General features: G+C 35.9%; 2 protein-coding genes across 4 annotated transcripts in view; one reads left to right on the top strand and one right to left on the bottom strand.

The window, feature by feature from the left end:
• Positions 1 to 119: 119 nt before the first annotated feature.
• The window catches only part of IFT74 (intraflagellar transport 74), a 36,713-nt gene continuing 24,681 nt past the window's right edge, over positions 120 to 12,151 (top strand). For 2 of the 3 annotated variants that reach the window (XM_048292274.1, XM_048292273.1), the window contains exons 1-8: positions 120 to 208; positions 716 to 858; positions 1,311 to 1,446; positions 1,962 to 2,010; positions 2,796 to 2,894; positions 3,052 to 3,112; positions 3,560 to 3,619; positions 4,576 to 4,637. In XM_048292274.1, the coding sequence (XP_048148231.1) occupies positions 736 to 858; positions 1,311 to 1,446; positions 1,962 to 2,010; positions 2,796 to 2,894; positions 3,052 to 3,112; positions 3,560 to 3,619; positions 4,576 to 4,637 (590 nt within the window). In that variant the 5' untranslated portion in view covers positions 120 to 208; positions 716 to 735. The remainder of the gene's footprint in view (positions 209 to 715; positions 859 to 1,310; positions 1,447 to 1,961; positions 2,011 to 2,795; positions 2,895 to 3,051; positions 3,113 to 3,559; positions 3,620 to 4,575; positions 4,638 to 12,151) is intronic. The other variant, XM_048292275.1, reaches the window with a different exon arrangement.
• LRRC19 (leucine rich repeat containing 19) lies at positions 5,822 to 11,937 on the bottom strand. The gene is made up of 5 exons (XM_048292276.1): positions 11,787 to 11,937; positions 9,290 to 9,382; positions 7,861 to 8,371; positions 7,454 to 7,660; positions 5,822 to 6,246 (listed from the first exon to the last, which is right to left on the bottom strand). Exons 1-5 carry the CDS (start codon positions 11,811 to 11,813, stop codon positions 5,921 to 5,923), a joined length of 1,164 nt encoding a protein of 387 aa, XP_048148233.1. The 5' UTR covers positions 11,814 to 11,937; the 3' UTR covers positions 5,822 to 5,920.

Genomic DNA, 12,151 nt, shown 5'->3' with positions numbered 1-12,151 from the left:
GGGCCAACGCGAGACTTCTTATCCCGGCAGGCACCGCGCTCCGCAGGTTGTCGTGTTCCGGCTCTTCTCTCGCGAAGCCCTCTGGGAGTCGTAGTCTTCGGTAGCGGGGACAGTCTGCAGCGAGATTTGTGGCCATCGCGATATCCCTGCGGGTGGTTGCCGCGATACGGCGGCGCTGCCTGGCGGCTGATGGCGGTCGAGGGCTGCGGTGAGGGGACGGGGCTCGCTGGGCGGTCGGGGAACTGCCTCTCCTCTCCTCTCCTCTCCGGCTAGGACGGGCTCCTTGCGGGGGTGGCGAAAGCTGCCGGGGTTTGTCAGAGATAGCGCAGTTTGGGATCGTTGTAGTGACGGGTGAGGGCTTACGTACCGTTTGTAGATAACCGAAATGAGTATTTGCAGCAGTTGCTCGCTTCCAGTTTGTTTCATTAAAGATTTGCATTCAGATACTGAAATAATAAGTGCCACAAGAATAAGCTGAGGGCTCACTAAGCACTGAAAAGAGACTGCTGCCCCAGCTTACTCCTGGACGATACGTGGTCCTTCCTGAGCCCTGCCGCTGTCTTGTACCATCCAGTAAGGAAGTGCTTTGCGGATAACAAAAAAAACAAAACCAACTCCCCTCAACTTATTTTAGTGAGAGTTATTTTTTAAAGAGTCGGTTTCTCATAGTTCAAGGACCTTGTGCAAATCAAAGGATGATTTCTCTTCTTGCCAGAGAGAAGTTAAAAAACGAATATGGCCAGCAGTAACAGACCTCCCACAGCTCGTTCTTCTTCAAGAGCAGGAATAGGGCTGACCTCTTCATCAAGGCCTGCCTCTTCATCAAGGACTCCGTCAGCAGGCAGAATAGGAACAGCGGTATGTTAGAAAATGTCATTGATTATCATTGATTTTGATATATTTAGATTTTTGTCCTTTTTTTTTGCTAATCTTTTCTTGGTTTTTTAGTACCATGAGTGAGGAGAAGTTCTTTTTTAGGAAGAATTTAATATTTCAATTTTATATAAAGTTTTGCTAACCTTGTTTGGAGGGGGTCAGGGAGGTGCAGCATCCAGAGTTCACCTGGGAGACCTGAATAGCATTAACGTTGCAGATAGATGTAACAATGAACAGTTGCTCAAAGGTAATCCCTTGCTTTCTACAACAGACATTCGACTGAAGCTTTGCTTCCCTGAAGAGATGTAAATGCTGAAAGATTCCTACAGAAAGAGTATAGAGACTAACTGGAGTTTTTAATTGCTTTGGCAATTGCTTCAGGATAATAAAGTAATAACTCAGATTTGGTAGATTTTTTTTTTTTTTTTTAATAGATGCCTCCTAGTACAGCAAGACCTGGTTCTCGTGGTGGTTCTTTGACTCCTGGAGGAGTCTTATCATCTCAGGTTAAAGTTGCAGACCGTCCAGTGACTCAGCAGGGATTAAGTGGAATAAAAACTGCAATGAAAGGTATTTTGTACTGAAAATAGCCATCAAGCTGTCTGCAAACATTTTGAAAGAATATTTAGGTTGTTATAGGAAAGCTTTTCATCACTGTATAAATTTCAGAGTGAAGAGCTGTGATTAAAAAGAGCAGCAAAAAGAAAGAGAAAATTAAAGCATTCCTCTTATTGTCATTGCTCTTGAGAACCAAAGAAGATAAACATTTTTCTGTAACTGAGCTGTCTTTAAAAATAATTCAAAAGAATAGAACAAGATTATTGTGTTTTCTTCCATCACTGCAGAATACTTGAAACACTCTATTATGTAGTAACTATTCATATATTTGTATTAGTAATGTTTCTCTTCGCAGCAGTCTAAAAATATCTTCCTTTTTTTTAATGAGATAATATCTATTTAAGAACACTAGATTATATTAGTTGTAATTTTTTTGACTGTAAATTTTGCAGATTGTTTTCCTAATTTACAGTTCATCTAACTTAGGGGTTTTTTTAACAAAATATCATATTGTTCTCTTTTATCAGGTCCTCAGAGACAGATAATGGATAAAACATACTACCTTGGTGTGCTGAGGTACGTCTTAACAACACGTCTGTTCCTTTTCAGACACAGAGTTGAAGCTTGACAACAGCATGCAATAGGTGGTGTTCACTTATAGTGAGCTGTTAGAAGAGTGCTGCTGTAAGAGTGAAAGTTATTTTGTATGTAGATATTCTGTAGGAAGAAAGGAAGTAGATTCCCTTGAGGTTTTGTAGTTAGGCTTGATAAATTAAATGCTCTCACACAGCATTAGTAAAGGGGGGGGTCAGTGATTCTGAGCTTCCACCTCTAATGTTTGTTAGGTCTGATAGCTCCATTTGTCAGAAGTAGCATTGCAAACTAAAGGTTTTTTATTGTACATTTCAGGTGGCTTACTTGGATTATGCATTCAGCTAGCAATGACAAACACAAGACCTTGTGCAAACTATTGCATGCAGGATTTTATCAGTTGATCATATTACAGTTTTGAATAACTAGTCCTAAAAGATGTCATTTTAAGTATGGATGATACCCACATTTTGTGAATTTATACTGTGGGTTTTTTCTGTCCACATCTGTTTTACCAGCAGAGACAAAAAGCTAATTAAAACATTTTATTTCATACCAAGGTTTTCCAGCAACTACTTAGGACTTTATCTGATACAACAATTTTGCTTTTTTCTACACTTGCCTCTTCTTAGAAATGCTGAGTTGAAACAAAGTGCAGTGTGAGAGATACTAATTTCAAATCTCCTAATGTAAAATATATTTTCTGTTCTGCCTGTGCTTTAGTTGTACATCCAAATGTTGATGATTCTTTTTTGTTTATTTTTTTTCAGAAGTAAAACAAATGAACTTACAACAGAAATTAACAAGCTGCAGGAAGAAGTAGAAATGTACAAGCAAGAGAAATCTGTCTATTTGTCCTATGAAAAACGGTGAGATGTATTGCAGTTAATGCAGTGCTAAGTCAAAAGACTATTTTCAAGTATTGGGCAGGCTTCAAGGAATCAGTGAGTAATTTTTTTTTTATTATTTTATTTTTACATATACAAATCTTATAATTTGAAGTTTGACTTTTTGTTTCATATTTAGGGCAGAGGCTTTAGCTGGTGAAATCAAAGATTTTCAAGGTCAACTAGCAGACTACAACATGGTATGCTGCTGTCAAATTTTGATACTGAATGCTATCCCGTTTATTCTCTTACTTAACTTTGTACTGCTTTTGCCTCATTTGGAATCTTTTTTTTTTACATTTCTATGTAAAAATATACTGGTTAGCACCGCCTTTATTCAGTTATTGGAAAGGAAAGAGATGGAAACAGAGGAAAACAAAAAGTGTACTATACATTAGGAGAAGCATCTGCATATGGATTTAAGAAATTTGTGCTGTGTAATATTTCAGTGCTTAGAACAGCTACATATGATGATGATTATTCCTGAAAATGACATGTAATCTATTCAGATTCCCAAATCATGTTTTTTCCATTTGCAATAGCTGAAATTTGCTGTGCTTTCATGAACCCTTTGTCTGATTTTTTTTTTTTTTTTTTTTTTAAAGAAAATGAGAGCAGTAACAGGTTGGAATTCTGTCTTGTTTCAGGTTCTGGATATACTTAACACCAGTACAGATATGGCAGAAGTGATCCGTGATTACAATATGGTAAGAATTACGATATTTACTATACTTTAGCAGTGAAATGGTGTGTCACTTTCTTGGTGCTTTGAATGTCTGACATATCTAACAAAGCATAGCACTGACTTAAAACTTAGCCATTTTTTTCCAGTTAAATTATTCATAATGTTGGCAACAGGTTAGCAGTAAGACAATTGCCTGAAGTGTTGTGTTAACAGCCCCATGATAGTTTTCTGTGATTTAAATTTAAGAGGGGTGTTATCCCAACCCAAATTATGAGCGTTAAAATATCTTTTTTATTTTTTGGGAGCACAGGACACTAGTCTTAGGAGAGGTAAATTTAGGTAGACTACGCTGCCTTGTAAAGCTGCCTGGTCTTCTGTACATTAAGTTCTCTTTTGTCTTCAGCCTTTTAAATGTCTCCAGTGTAAAAAATAGTAAATAGGTCTCTGACATAGCCATCACAAAATTAATGAGTTTTGTTCTTCCTTTGCTTTCCTTCTTTATTTTCTAACATGTACTCTTAAGTGTTAAGGCGTGAGTGGCGTATTTTATTTCTTATGATCAATTTGTCCATAAGCAAAAGAAACCAGTTTCAGTAAAGGTTGTTTTGATAACTTGAAAAATTACCTGAATATTTCTTGGTCAAAACAACTTTTTTTCCCTTGCATTTGATTGAATAATAAGATACAATGTCTGTGTAATAAAGAGAAGAATGCCTTTCATCCTGTCCGTGTAGTTTTAAAGGTATTTTGCTAAGTGTTTCAGTAATAGATCCCAGAGTAATAGTGAGTGAATCAATTTCTCTAGAAGTATTCAAAAGATGTGTACATGCCGTATTTAGGGATATGGTTTAATGGTGAGCTTGTCAGTGCTGAATTAAGGGTTGGACCTGATGATCTTAGAGGTGTTTTCCAACCTGTATGGTTCCATGATTTATTACAAACTTGGTTGTGCTCCAATTTTTTTTTTTTTTTTTTAAGTTAAAGGTTCAGAATGACCGAGACATTCAGAGTATGGATAAAATTTTCACAGAAAGACAAGTGTAAGTACATTAAGTGTATGTTTTTCATCTTTGAATAACTCAATTTCTCTTATCAGCTTGGGAAAGTTGAAATGTTACCTGTTAGCCTAACAGTGCAATGCATATCGGAAGTGATGCCTGAACAATTTCAAGATGATATGTTAGTGCCAGGTTGCAGCTGGAGTTCCTAGTGTTAAACTCCTGTTACTCCCCTGAAGATAATTACTATGTCATTCAGGAAGAGTTAGATGGCAATGGAGAGTCCTGTCTCTTGGCAATCTGGTGTCAAGTTTTGGGAGTTTTGTTGTGTTGTAGCAGAGTGAAGAAAGCAAGCAGAAGTGGGAACGAGACCTTTGCCTTTCTGGTAAGGTAAGGCTGTGTAGAGGGAAAGATGAGGACTGTGAGATGCTTGCAATAGGAATTAGTAAGAATTTTGTGAGAATGGCTTGTGTAGTGATAGGCTGAGAGGGTGAGTTTTTGAGATAGTTAATTTAGGCACAAGAGGGGTGCAGGAGAATGCTATATGATCCTGCTCATTGCCAGTGAAAGCAATGAGGCTTTATGTACCAGTAAGCCATCCGAAGCAACCAATTTACCAGTTAATAATGTCACATTGCATTAATACTGCAGTTTTCAACAGCTTGCAAATGTGTCTGTTGCACCCTGAATGCATTTTTAAGTGTTAAGAAAATATGAAGAGAAAATACTTGGTTCAGTAGCAATGCAGTAATGGTAATTTATCGTTGCACTGTACGTACAAGTTTTTGGGAATACAGCAGTTGGTCTTTCTTGCTCTGCTAATTTGGGTAAAAAAATACCCAAATGCTCCATTCTCTGATTGTGTTAGTTTTGCCTAATAGACTGCAGAGCTGTTCCAGGTCCGATTTGAAGCCAGCCCCCAGTCTGGCTGTGGTCAGCTTCAACATTTTTGAGAAATTATTTTTCTCTTCTAGACCTCCTCACAATGAAAGTATTCGTGATTATGCCAACATCACCTGCTACTTTGTTCATGTCAAACAATATACATTAGGCCCCCCAATATAAGTAGCCAAATAGATTTTATAAAAAAGTGGATTATGAGTATTTTTTGCATGGTTTGAAGTATTTGTTGTGTCAATAATGCATGCATATGACCCCATTTTTTAACTTCATGATTGACGCAGCAAAATCTTGTTACGGATTTGGCAAGATGAAAGGAGACAGACTGCATAACTTCATTCTGTCTTGTACAAGGGCAGCATAAAACGGAAGTATAAGAGTACAATGTTTTTAAAATGTCAGTTCAGCATCCATTGTTTAAGACATTAATGCTCCTCATTTGCATAAATATCTATGTATTTATCCTCAATAAATCCATCTTCTTCATCTCTGCATGCATGAACTTTCTCAAATATTACGATGGGTTCTTCACTGCTTGTACCCGATACTGAAGGAGAAGAGCACGTGTCAGCTGAGAACTCCTGTTCAAACATCTCTGAGTTATTTTCTTCCAGACGACGGTGACGGTAGCTGATCAAGTAGTGATACCATGCTGGGCATTTTACAGCAGTAAAAATCAGGAGTGTAGTGCCTAGGACAAACCCTAGGACACCCGCTAGGAAGGTCCAACTTTTGCCAACAAGTGGTAACTCTTTAAAAAAAACAGGAAAAAAGAAGAGTTATCTTCATGAGGAATACTAGCAAGAACTCTTGTAGGATTTTTTTCATAGTTAAATTGAGAACTCACAAAGTAAACATTGATAGGGGAATTACTGTCTCCAGAGCTTTTGTAGAATGTTGTTGCTGTGTTATGGAGTCAATAACATCACAGAGATTGGTAATATATGTGCATCTCATTTCATAGCAATATAAGTCTACCTTGCATATTTATAAAAAATAATTGTTTCAAAGTCTATTTCAAAGGTAAAGTTCTGGGGACATATAAAAGATTAAAAAAAAAAATAAAAAAGATTTTTTTTCTGAAAGTTAAATTCCAAGATTAGGCTTTGGAAAAAAATAATCAGTAATTGGTTTCAAATTTTATTTCCGAGGCTTTACTTTTTATCTGGTAATAATGTCTGAACCCTAAAATAAGATGTCTTTGACATATCCTTTCAGTTGTGTTTCTTTAATAATAAAAAATTCAGTAAACTATATTTGCCAATAGTCTTTATTTAGAAGCTGTTTTTATGTGCTGGCCACTACCCTAAAACAAATTGTAAGGTGGTACAGCTAAAGAAACATGTCACAGTGGTAGCTTATAATTTGTGTATATATCTGTAGATGTATTTCCTACGTTAGCCAGAAGGAAGAAGTAAAACTTTTCAGGATTGAAGACTTAACTTGCACGTAAGATTAACATTGAAAGGTGAAGAAAGGTGAGGAGACTATCACTGAAATTTCCAGAGAATGTGCAATGTGCATTCATGTCCTTTATACTGAACACATTTAGGATGGGAGAAAAATCTGTAAGTTCACGCTATCACATTTTAGGAGCACAGCTACATGTAGAAAGCAGTTAGTTTGGAAAAAGCAAATTTTTTTTAAAGTTACTTCCCTAGTTCTGTTAGGCAGAGATCTAGACAATTTATCTGAATTTTAGGGCTTTGAAATTTCGTCATCATTTTTTAGTATCATTTAAGAATGGGGGGGTTTATCTGTTTTGAACACTTACTCAGTAAACCTTAACATTCCTTGTAATGTGTGTGACTGTCTACAGGAACCTGGAAATATGCTTGTTCTGTAGCCCTGGCTTTTATGGAAGAGTCATAGTGTACTAGGAATGCAAAACAATATAGAGTCTTGGAACAGCAAATCAAACAGCTCATAAGCAGTAAAGTGAAATATCTGTGTATTACCTGCTCGTGTTCCATTGTTTCCAGTGATGTTGTTTGGAGTCAGAACTGTTATTAGGGCACTACTTCTAAGACTAACAGCAGGAGTGGAAGTTACAGTGTTTTCTAAAGGAGTCTTTTCAGTTTTGCAGTCAGCAGGTTGGATAGCTGCCATCTTGATGGAGATTTTTTCCGTGTTTGGCAATGTACATGTAGTGTTGCTTTCATTTTCTGTGAATGTGAGCAGGGAAAAGGCTATGAGTTAGTGGTAATTTTTTGGCACTCTAATCTAAAAAAATCTCATGGATAGCTATTGTATTACTGCATAATATGGGTAAGTTGGTGGTGGATTTTATCCACATCAGAAAAAAATGCACAGTTAAGCTATTTGATGTAAAAAAGTATGAAATGCTGCCCTTACCAAAACTTACCCAATGTCACATTGGAGGCAGTTAGCCATATCTGTAAGTCAAGGAGGTCACAGGAGCAGATCCATGGGTTTCCAGCTAAAACAATTTTAATCAGTTTAAAAGATGATTTTATATGAAAATATTTCAGAAAGTTATACTGTAGATTTAAAACTGTCAGGCTTTCTAGAAAAGTAAATGTATCTGAATCCAGCTGAGCAATCATGTTATAGGATAGATTCAACACTGAGAGTTGCTTTAATCCTGCAAATGCTGCTTTATGAACAGTGCTAATAGAGTTGTTGCTAATATCCAGAGTTATGAGTTTTTTCAGATTGTAGAAGCTGTTATTGCATAATACAGTAATGTTGTTTTCATTCAGATGAAGTTCAGTGAGGTTAATAAAATGTCCAAGAATCTCTTTGTCATGATCTTCTAAAGTGATTTTATTGTTTTTGAGGCTTAATTTAGTGACATTTTGAAGAAGGTTGAGGGGGATATTAAAGAGGTTTTTTCCAGACTCCTCACAAGCAACCTGTTGAAAAAAAGAGAGTGACAACAATTAAATACAGTGGAAAAGTCTACTAATAAAGGTGTCTCAGTGAGGACTGTTGAAGGCAAGAGAAAACTTATCTTCTATTTTGTAATGCTGTCACTTTAAAAGAAAAGTTACATTGCTCTTCATGAAGTTTTATTTATATCTTTCTTAATTAACTCATGGTCTGGTGATAACAGCAGAATGAATCCTCCTTGTGTGTAGAGACCTGATGTTCCAGAGCACTTAGTGCTGAGCTCTGTGCTTAGATGCAAGGGTCTTTAGGTGATGGTCATCCAAAATGTAACCAGTTTGGCATACTGTTTTGGAATTAATATTTGGAATTAATTATTTGTTGGGTAAAAAATGAACTCCTTTCCTACATAATCTGGAAAGAAGGTGTCATAGAGAAAGTTTATTCAAGACTGCAAATTAATTCAAATATGCCTTCTGTAATGTATTTTTTAAAAAACACCTATGTTTACTCTTAATTTAAAATAACATCCTTAGAGCAGACCTTCAACAAAACATTTATTATATATATATTTGTATTAGCACTTCATTTTGGTTTTCTGTGTTGAAGTTTAGCGTAGCTGCAGTCTTTTCAGATTTGAGTGTTTGCTCTCAATACCTTGAAATATTTCTATTTTCTGAGAAGAGTACATTTATTTATATATGTAAAGAGGCATTCCTGTTGTCTGGAAGAATTTGAGGTACAAAATCATCTCAAATATGTTTCAGTGTTGTTCACCCACTTACAATGACTGCCATCAGCTAACTGTCCATTACACTACTTCTTACTTGCATTTTTGTATTTCTTTCTTCAGGACATATGTTTATGAAACAGTTTTTAAAGTGCCTTCTGCTTCAAATGTATCTTTCAAAAATAAGGGTAGTCCAGATCAATGTAAAACTTACAGTTTGGGAAGTAATGTTGCAGTCAGCAGTTACTGGATTCAGAAACAGCATTCCAGCCCAGATCACAAGCCAATAGAGTTTCATGTTTGGAGCCTAGTAAAAAGCATGTTTGCACATCAAGACCAGAGTACCAGTGTCTTCTGTAGCGGTAGTTTAACGTATTAATAGATACAATTATTTCAATGATAGTTTAATAAATTTTGTTCTACATAAATACTTTCTAATGTAAAATTAAGTGGAGAAACAGGGGGTATCAGAACCAGCTTTCACTTAATTGAGCCAAACCTAAAATCCAGTGTGCAGCCTGTATCAGCAAATAGAAAAGGGATTGGTTAGACAAGTTAATAGAGAAAAACATCATAAATGTATAAAACAAATAGGCAGGGCTGTGCTCTTTAGTATCCCTGTTCAAGCAATTATGGGTACTGAAAGACTATGACTGGAGTAAACTGCAGAAAGTATTGATGCTTGCGTGCTCTCCCTGTACAATTTCTCTCATTGCCTCTGACAGAGGCAGGGTACTGTACTAGACAATTGTTGGTTTGTCCAGTCAGATTTCTTGTATGTTCTTATGCAAGTTACTAAGCATTTTTTGTGAATTTTTAATTAGAAGATCAATCTTTCGATCTCTTTATTGTCTATAATATAACCTATAAAATGACATAAACCTGGATTTCTCTATTAGGAAGGTATAGTTGTTGCTCTGATCTTTGGAACTAAGTAAACATGGTTCAGTCTCTAGTGATGGAGTTTTTGTACAGATTTGAGCCTTGTTTTTTGAAAGTTAGGAAAGATCCTACAAATACTATTTACTGTGGTATTAACATCTCTCAAAGAAGGGGTCTCTCAGTCATTGCCTTTGAATCAGGCACTATTTGCACTATCTATTCATTTTGAGCAGAAATGTTACACCATGTCTGTGACAAGTTAGTCCCTGTTTATGCCACACTTGAATGAAAATGTTGTGTAAAAGTCAATGAATCTTTAATTTTTCCAGTTTTTCTTAAGCATCTGAAAAGATAGGCATTTAATCTTAGTATCTCCTTGCCAGATATCTTCCAGAGGAAAAGAAACCCAAAAGGTAAAGTGTAAGATACTTGTTTAAAGTGAGCTGTACAGAGCATTCACTGAATTTAACAGAAAAGAGTGGGGGAAATTACATAAGGAAGTTTAATTGCACAAACAATGGTAAGTATAGGCAGCCCATCAGATTTACAAAACCTCCACCAGTCCTTAAAATGAGTGCCAGGAGGCCTTTGCTGATCATTATGATATACATGAGGTCATAGAACAAACTGGTCAAGTCTATTTGATAACTTCTATATATTTGCATGTCAGAGGATTGACCTCACTCACCTAACTGAATCAGCCTGGAAATTTCATAACTTCTTGGAAAGAAGAGGAAGATAAATGCCACTTAGTCTGCTCTGATCCATTGTGTATTTCTACTTCTGTCAGAATCTTATATTGCATACAAAAAGAGTTCATAAACCTTTTGCCATTTAGCCATTATCCGCGGCAGGGACAAGGAGTGCTAGCAGCAGCAGCCCATGTGGAATTTTTTATGTTCTGTATTAGGTTTTGCACTTGTCAGTGGTGGTACTGGTGGCCTGCATATTTTTTTAGCCAGCTTGTGTATTGTTAGTGGAAAACATGATGCACTTTGAGAATTTCTGAAATTACTATTTTAAAATCTGGATCTTGTAGTGTATTTGGACTTTAAAGATACAGCTTCCTAGATGTTCAGAAACAGAACAGGTCTTAACCTGGCAATTTATAAATACAGATAAATGGTATTATTGTAGTTTTCAGATTACAAGACAAGAACTGTCTTAAATAGAGTCGGAAACTATATTAAATATTGTTCTTAATATTAAACTGTAAGTTACTAGCAACCAAGTTGAAAATTTAGGTATGAACATATGTCTAAGTCAGAAACATAATTCCTAGCTCTTACTTTAGTTTCTACTGAAAACATAGGGGATTTCTTACAAATGTGACTGCCTGCATTTTGTGTATATGAACCTGTATAATCAGTAGAAGAACAGGAAAGCATCTGTAATTTTAGTTGCAGTGCAGCATTTTACTAGAAACAGCTTTTACAAACCGCTGTTTAAACTAACTGCTTTGAAAAGAAACTCAGCCTAGTAATACATTGACAATACATTGGTAGTACTTCGATATTTCCTTGTAATTAGAAGTGCTTTCTTAAAAATTTCCATCTGAGAACTTTGAAAATCATATAATTTAAAAATAATGTAATGATTTTTGTTTTTCTGGGAAAGTTATTGAGTTTATATAATCAGTCTGATTTTCAGAGTCTGTTCCCCAGCTTTCTAATGAAGTAGAATTTACTTAACAACTCAGCATGTCCAAGGTTCATATTAATTCCTGAAGTTTTAATATACCTTGAGATACGTTTTCTTCCAGTCTAGCAACAAAGTTATACTAATAAATCTTTGCCTGCATTTTGAATTAGACATGCTAAGTGTCTTACCTTTCTGCTGCTTCTTACAGGTATCATATGTACCTATGTGTAGATTTTTCAGTGCACTGACAAGAAATAACATGGTGAAACAGCACTTTGTTTTTCTTCAACCTTTGTACCTGATGAATAACCAGGCAGTGTAAAAAAATAATAACCCTAGAAAATCCTTAGCAAAAGATTGACTAAGTTGAGCAACTTCTTATAATCGTCTTGGGATTTAATTGGATCATCAGCCAATAGGAAAGTCTAACTGTAGTATGCTGAAGTGTCAAGTTCCAGTTCGTAGAGGAAGCAGTGAGTTTAAATGCCACAGGTAATTTACAAGCAAGTTGAGTTATAATCAATTAAAGAAATTCCGGAGACGGAAAAAGACT

This window comes from Corvus hawaiiensis, chromosome Z (genome assembly GCF_020740725.1).
Source record: "Corvus hawaiiensis isolate bCorHaw1 chromosome Z, bCorHaw1.pri.cur, whole genome shotgun sequence".
In the NCBI taxonomy this organism is placed as follows: domain Eukaryota; kingdom Metazoa; phylum Chordata; class Aves; order Passeriformes; family Corvidae; genus Corvus; species Corvus hawaiiensis.
The sequence above is the reverse complement of the archived record's forward strand: the minus strand, read 5'-3'. Positions and strand labels throughout refer to the sequence as shown.

Excerpts from the sequence above, each read along its gene's own strand:
- LRRC19 (XM_048292276.1), bottom strand. The coding sequence starts at position 11,813 with ATGATACCTGTAAGAAGCAGCAGAAAG. Across the intron at positions 7,661-7,860 it reads TGCCTCCAATGTGACATTGG|AAAATGAAAGCAACACTACA; the intron begins GTAAGTTTTGGT and ends TCACATTCACAG. Across the intron at positions 6,247-7,453 it reads AAACAATGGAACACGAGCAG|AGTTACCACTTGTTGGCAAA; the intron begins GTAATACACAGA and ends TTTTTTTTAAAG.